This window comes from Marmota marmota, unplaced genomic scaffold, assembly GCF_001458135.2.
Source record: "Marmota marmota marmota unplaced genomic scaffold, marMar, whole genome shotgun sequence".
Classification (NCBI taxonomy): Eukaryota; Metazoa; Chordata; class Mammalia; order Rodentia; family Sciuridae; genus Marmota; species Marmota marmota.
Genome location: NW_026000005.1, coordinates 35,981,357 through 35,989,121, shown reverse-complemented (window position 1 = coordinate 35,989,121; position 7,765 = coordinate 35,981,357). Strand labels below are relative to the sequence as shown.

Sequence of the window (7,765 nt, the reverse complement as noted above, 5' to 3'; positions counted from 1 at the left end):
TGGGGATTGAACCCAGGGCTTCCTACATGTTAGACAAGGACTTTACCACAGCCCAGCCATAATTTTTTATTTTATTTTATAAACAAAGCTTACAAAAAGACATTTTTGTGTATGTCATTACTTCAACACTCAGAAAAGTTTCTGTTTCTCTGAAAGAATATAAAAATGTGTACCAGAGAGGTGGATAGTAAGAATTTCCCTCTGAGGGCTAGGGCTGTAGCTCAATGGTAGAGCGCTTGCCTTGCATGTGTGAGACCCTGGGTTCAATCCCCAGCACCACATAAAAATAAACAAATAAAAATAAAGATATTGTGTCCATCTACAACTAAAAAAATATTTTAAAAAATAATAATTTCCCCTGATTTTGTGACCTAGAAAAACAATGGGATATAATGGGATGAAGGTAGGGGAGCATCCCAAAGTGATTCAAGAAGAAGCTGCACCTGGGATGCCCTCAGGGAGACCCTCAGAAAACCAAAAGCACTGTCCACCCCTGCGGCCAGCTCCCACAGCAACCAAGGGAAACTTCAGGGGGCTAGAACAACACAACGTGGTCTGCAAATCCTGCCAGGCTGATCAGTGAGAATACCAAAAAAGAGGCAAAGGTCAAAAGAGGATTCAAAAGTAAAGACTCAGAGCCCAACAGGGATACAGGATGGGAATGGGTGTCAAAAGATTCCCAAAATATTATGTTGGACAGAGATACATATAGTCAACCAGGTTTTATCTCCTGCTCTCAATTTCTTTGCTTTTTTGTTTTCTTTTACACTCGTGGGTACTGAACCCAGGGGTGCTGTACCACTGAGCTACATCCCCAGCCCTTTTTAAATTTTATTTTGAGATAGTGTCTCATTAAGTTGTCCAGGCTGTCCTCAAACTTGCCATCCTCCTGCCTCAGCCTCTCAAGTCACTGGGATTTTTGCCTGGCTGCTAGTGTTTTTGTTTTGTTTTGTTTTTAATCACAAAAGGTAATAAATATGTGGACAGAGTTAAAATCCAAAAAATGTAAAAGGGTGTTGATGGCAAGGATGTCTTCCTCCTGACTTTCATGTCCGGAGTCCAAAACCCCTATACAGAGGCAACCCTTGTTGTCCATTTCTTGTGTGTTCTTCTAGAGATTTTCTTTGTCATCATTAGTAGTTGTTCTCATGGTGCCAAGGACCTAGGGCAGGGTCTAGTGCATGCTAGGCAAGTATTCTACCCTTGAGCTACACCCCCAGCCCTCCAGAGGTATTTCATGCATACACAAACATACATATAATCATATCTGCCTCATACTCTTTCTTTATCCACAAATGATGGCACATTACATATTTTGGCACCTTACCTTCTTCCCGAGTCTTAGCAAACAATTCATAGTAGTACAATGGATTGCCCCATTCTTTTTAGAGGTTGCCTAAAACCCCATCTTGTGGATGGGCCATAGTTTAATTAGGCTTCTATTGTGGAACATTTAAGTCACTCTAATCTTTCCCAGCCGAATAGAATGCTGCCTTAAACATTCTTCAGTACCTCACTGACCACAGTGGTGCTGTAAGATAAAACCCTGGCAGTGCAATTGTTAAGCTGGTATGAGCCCTGCATTTTTTACCTCCATACCTAGCCTCAAATTTCCCATTCTTGAGGCTTAAAGGCAGTGGACTCCATTCTCCCACAGCCTAATAGAGAACCTGTTCATGTCTGCCAAATGACACTGAAAAACACACCTATAAGCTCTGGTAGGCGTAAAGGTGTCGGGGAAGAAGATCTATTCAATCAATAAAAAGAGAATGTGTTAACAGAATAGAGGTGATCGTTACTAAATGCAGAAGACGGGGAGCCAAACAGCAAGGCTGTAGCAGCATTCACCTCTCACTCTCCAAGGGAGAGCCCCACTTCACCCAAGGGAGGGGCATCCGAGAAGCTCATTCAACCAGGTTTCTCCATGGTCTAAGTGGAATTTCCTTCCATACAATTCTACTCCTTTAGTTTTGGGTCCTTGCATACAAGCAGTCTACTAATGTAGTCATTCACTTTTCTCCCTAGGTACCTGGATCCTTGGGACAATGTAGTGAATTAAACATGGCTACAGATTCTTGGACATCTCTTCCCTTAGAAAGTCTACGTCTTCTCTAGAGCCTGTGGATGCTGCAACTTCTCTGATGAATGAAATATAGTGAACATGCTGTTGTGCCCATTTCCAGGCCCAGGCCTTAAGAAATGGATAAATTCTACTTTCTGTCTCTTAAACACTTACTCAGGACTGCTAGCACTATGTAAGAAGACTATCTTAACACCTCCATGCTGTGAGGAAGCCCAAGCCAGCCCTGCGAGAGACAGAGACCCAGCTGTTCTAGGCCAAACCAGCCTGGCCACCAATCATGCCATGGAAGAAGGCTTTCTGGTCATTCCAGCCCCAGCAGATGTGACATATCAGTCAAAAGTCAGACTTGAAGTCCAGACATAAGGCTCCACTTGAGCAATTCTTCAGCCATTTGAACTGAACCCCCCTCGACTCCCTCATGAAACAGAGAAAAGTCCTCTTCATGGTACCCTGCTCAAATTCCTGACCCACAAGATTGTAACTCCAGCAAAATGTTTGTTATTTTAAGCCACTATATTTGGGGATAGTTCATTATGCAATAATACAGAACCAGAACAGGGCATGTTTGCATGACAGAGTAATATGACCCTGAGGGGACTGATCACCTCACAAAATAAACACGGGGGCACTCCAGTCCACACAGTTGTTTCTGTGGGTTTGGTCAATGTGAGTCAATCCCCAATAATCTGCCCATGCTGATTGTGCTGACAAAGTTTAGTTTCTGAGCCAGGTGTGATGGCATGTGCCTATAATGCAAGTTATTAGGGAGGCCAAGGCAAGAGGATTGCCAAGTTTGAGGCTGGCCTTGGCAACTTAGTGAGACCCTGACTCAAAAGAAAAAAAAAAATAAAAAGGGCTTGGAGTATAGCTTACTGGTAGAATGCCCCTGGGTTCAATCTCCCCAACCCCCACCCCGACAATTTAATTTCTGCACTAGAAACACTAAGAACTGAAGGGCCAGGCTCAACCGGTCTGCCTTCCTCCTTCACTGTATCTCCTTCACTCTATCTTAGGTCAAACTACCCAGAGCAGGGAGCTGGGAAGACAAGTGTCACAGAAGTTTACCACTAGGAGCGTCCACTGCCCACTGCCACTCCTGAAACCTAAGACTGTGCCTGGTGCTGCAGGGACACAGGTGGAAAAGGTGTAGGCTCAGCTCCCAGAGCTTTACCAGCCCAGTCTCTAAGCCATTAAACAGGTGATGACAAGAAACATGATACATGAAATGACAAATATGTGCTCAGGCAATCAGGGTCCACAGAAGGGACCAGTCCAGGTAGTCCACAATCCCACAATCAGAGCTATAGAGCAGATAAATCTCACAATTCTCAGAACAACATCTTTGAAAGACAAAAGTTTGGTAGAGATTTAACATATGTCAATGTTTCTTTTTTCTACTTTTTTTTTTTTTGTGTGTGTGTGTGTGTTGGGGATTGAACCCAGGTCCTTCCCAAGCTTGGCAAACACTCTACCACTGAGCTATATCCCTGTCCCTCTGGCACTGTTAACATCATTGTTTGGCAGTTCCCTTAAATGTTTCAATGCTTCCCTAAGATGACTGTATTATTTTTATGTGTGATAATGTGGGGAGTTTTGTCTGTGTTTGTTTTGTGAGGTTTTGGGGGGATTTTTTTTCAGCCATGTTGGGGACCAAATCCAAGGCCTGGAACATGCTGGGCAAGTACTCCACCAGTGAGCTATGCCCTCAGCACCTCTGCTTTAAAAAATAAAAAAATAAATAAGGATGCAGAGGACTTCATAAGTTGGCTACCCTGACACCCCTTCCTCTTCTCCCTTTTGGGTGGGAGCCACCCAGTTTGGGTGGGGGGCCTCAACCCTCACTTTAGGAGTGAAGCTGCATAGGGCTAAGCTAATTAAAATGTGTCTCTCTCTCTGTTCTGGCCATTATGATGGACTCCAGGATGGGCAATTAACCCAGGCCAACCTAGTCAACCAACTTCTACAAGACAGCAGAGCCAAAAGAACTGCAGAAAAATAAACTGTAGCTTGATGACTTCATGCCTCTTGCTATGATTTGATTATATCTTGATCCCCAGAGATTCATGTGCTGGAAACCTGGTTCTGAAACTAATAGTATTAAAAAGTGGTGGGACCTTTAAGGATAGAACTTCATGGGCTAGAGTTATGCCTCAGCGGTAGAGCACTTGCTTGGCATGTGTGAGGCCCTGGGTTCAATCCTCAGCAATGCATATAAGTAAATAAATTAAATTAAAGACTCATTGACGACTAAAAAATATTTTTTAAAAAAGAGTAAAACTTCATGGGAGGTGACTGGGTCATAACCACCCTCATGATGGAAACAGCTTAGTTCCAGTGAGCAGAGCTAGCCTCTCCCCGCTCTATTTCTTCTTATCTTGCCATGTGACCTCTCTCCGCACACATACTTGCCTCCTCTCCTACTTCTCCGCCATGTTATGGCACAGCCAAGAGGACCCTCACCAGTCACTGGTACCTCATACTCTTTGGATTTTTCAGAATTATAAGCCAAATAAACCTCTTTTCTTTAAAGTTACCCAGCCTCCGGTATTTCATTACAGCAACACAAAATGGACTAAGGCAGAAAATTATTACTGAGTAGCATTGTTGCTATGATGATACCTAAGAACATGGAAGTGGCTTTTGAACTAGGTAATGAGCAGGGGTTGGAAGAGCTTGGAGTCGTCAATGGGTCTTTTATTTAAACAAAGCACTGTGGGCAATTCTGGTGAGGATGCAAATAAAGAGACTTGGAAGGAGCTAGATATTCTTTTTTAAAAATATTTTTTAGTTGTAGATGAATTCAATACCTTTATTTTATTTATTTGTTTTTATGTGGTGCTGAGGATCCAACCCGGTGCTTCACACATGCTTGGCAAGCACTCTACCACTGAGCCACAATCCCAGCCCAGGAGCTAGATATTCTTAGAGATTGCCTAAATTGTTGTGACTGCAATGATGATAAAAATGAGGACAGTAAAGAACATGCAGACAAGGTCTCAAATAAAAAGGAAAAATATATCTTATTGGAAATCAGAGAACAGGCCATCCTTGTTATTAAGTAGCAACGAACTTAGCTGAATTGCATCCATGCCCTACAGCTTTGTGAAAGGCCAAATTTAGGGTGATGACTTAATAGGTATCTGGCAAAAGAAATTTCTAAGCAAAATACAGAAGGAGCTGTGTGGGTACTTTAAAATATATATACAGTAAGCCCCTGTCTCAAAATCAAAAAGGAAAAGGGTAGGGATGTAGTTCAGTGGTAGAACAACCCAGGTTTAATCCCCAGTACCTCAAAAAAAATGCTCAACAGAGCCACGAAAGTGATGAAGCCATAGCCAGGACCCAAGACAGCCAGGGCAACCAGTGGCATGCAGCACTCACCTGAGAAGGTCACAAATGCCTGCATGAAACCCAGCTGTCCTCCTGCATCAGCCTCTGGAATTCAGGAAGTCTGGGGCAGGAAAGGGGGAGGGGGAAGCAGGGCTGCCTAAGAGGCCCATTCCCCACCCCAGTGTGCACAGGACGTAGGACTTGGAGCTTTTAAGACTTAATGTCTATGCTGCAGAGTTTCAGTCTTGCTGGGGGCCAGAGAATAGAAATGTTTATCCTATCCCTGCCCTGCCATTGTATCGGAGAAAGACAAAACTTGTTTTTTATTTTACAGGTTCACATCTGGAAGAAGTTTGCCTGTGTCTCAGATGAAACTTCAGACTTTTTTGAGTTGATACTCAAAACAAATTAAGATTCCGAGAACTATTGGCCTGAATGAATGCATTGTGCAAAGGACATGAACTTCACGGGCCAGTAGTGGGTGTGCTTTGTCCCTTCAAAGGTTTGTGTGTTGGAAACTTGGTTCCCAATGTAGCAGTACTGAAAGGTGGTGGGATTAAGAAGAGGGGCTGAGTGGAAGAAGTTTGGGTCCTGACTATCACAGGGGGATGCTCTCACAGGGGGAATTAGTTCCTACAAAACGATGCTCTCACAGGGGGAATTAGTTCCTACAAAAGTGAGTTTTTATGAAAGAGGAAGCCTGGCTCCTTCCTAGTCTCTTGCATCCTCTCACTATTTGACCTCTCTCTGGCATACCCTTCCTGTCATGTGATGCCATCTGCCGTGGCATACACAGAGATACCAGAGCTGACCAGATGGGGCTGCAGACCTTGGACTTTTATCCTCCCAAACTGCAAGCTCAGTAAACCTCTTTTCTTTACAAAGTACCCAGACTTGGATACTTTGTTACAATAACACAAGACAAAGACAAATTTCTAGAGAAATTACCCTTGAAAGACATTCAATTATTGAAGTTTTTCATCCTATGAGCATATAAAAGTGCTTCAGATTTTAAGCCAGTATGAATAGTAACCAAACCAATTCTAACTGATTTGTATCATGTATGTCACTGAAACACATCCTCTTCCTCAGTAGAGCAATTGGGTTTTGCAGATGTACAACACTCTGCTCTTTACTTACACCAGCCTTTGTAATGGGGAGGGCTAATTTATTTTCCATGGGGCAATTCAGGTTCGAGTGATCCAAGATCTTTGGGGGCTCTCCTTTAAAAGACCACACATCCTGGGGTTTCTCCAGCTTCCTCTTCCTCGTCCCAAGGCCATCTAGAATTTCTTTGGTAGCTGCTCATCTAGAGCCAATCTCCCTCTGAGAAATTCTCAGTCCATAGCCTTGGGCATTCACTGGGCCTTTCATATTTCTAGAGAATTGAATTGAAGGGGAACTTCATGGGACTCTGGTTTCTGGGCTTAAAGGAGTCAGATCCACAGGGAGTAATTTCTTAACCCTCTCTCAGTACCTTCTGATCTGTCCCCCAAGCCTTAGAAATGTGAATCCAACAGGGACCTCAAGAGAGACACAGCCACATGGGCAAGTGCAGAGGATGCAGCTGTGATCCTCCCTAAGTTAGTTGCTTTGGAAGACTGTGGCAGCCAACATCACTGCAGATGATTCTGCATCCTCTGACAGTTTGTACACTTCCATCTGTCATTCTCTTCCCAAGACAGCTCTCCTCACTCCCAACCTCTGTCCCCCTTCTTTTATTGGAGGGTACTAGGGGTTGAACCTAACATTCACACATACTGTGAAAGTGCTCTACCGCTGAGCTACACCCCCAGACATTTTTATTTTGTATTTTGAGACAGGTTCTCACCAAGTGATTGAGGCTGCCCTGGAACTTGCTATCCTCCTGCTTCAGCCTGCAGAGTAGCTGGCATTACAGGCTGGCATTACAGGCTACCTTGCCTATCCACTTGAAGTTTAGCCTCCAAGTCTCCTCCTTGCTGATGCCTTTCTTATGCATACCACTCATCCGCACATTTTCCCTACAAACTTCCAGTTTGTGACGTGCCTCTTTTGGCCCAGAGTTAACTTCCTTAACTAAGTCTCCTTTACTTTTGTCCAACGTCTCCCTCACCTTCAGCTTCTGGGTCCCATTGCCCCACTCCCACCCTCAGGTCTCATGTCCCCACCTGGTTACCTGGAGCTCATGCAAGCGCAGTACATAGCCTTGCACGAACAGCTGGAAAAAAAAGCGCAGCTGCCCTTGCTTTGGGAGCTCGTCCAAGCTTCGCAGCCGCCGCCGATCGCCAGGACTGGCTCCTGGTCCCTCGGCTGCCTCGTCCGCCGGGAGGGTGGCAGGGATCGCAGCTTTGGCTCTGGCCCCGTGTGGGC

At 44.4% G+C, this 7,765-nt stretch overlaps 1 protein-coding gene across 1 annotated transcript in view; it reads right to left on the bottom strand.

Moving 5' to 3' along the window:
- Positions 1-7,760, bottom strand: part of LOC107138401 (sterol 26-hydroxylase, mitochondrial) — a gene marked incomplete at its 5' end in the record, with an annotated part of 35,028 nt that extends 27,268 nt beyond the window's left edge. Inside the window, one exon of the mRNA XM_015481001.2 lies at positions 7,572-7,760. Coding sequence (XP_015336487.1) covers positions 7,572-7,760 — 189 coding nt within the window. The remainder of the gene's footprint in view (positions 1-7,571) is intronic.
- Between the last annotated feature and the right edge of the window lie 5 nt (positions 7,761-7,765).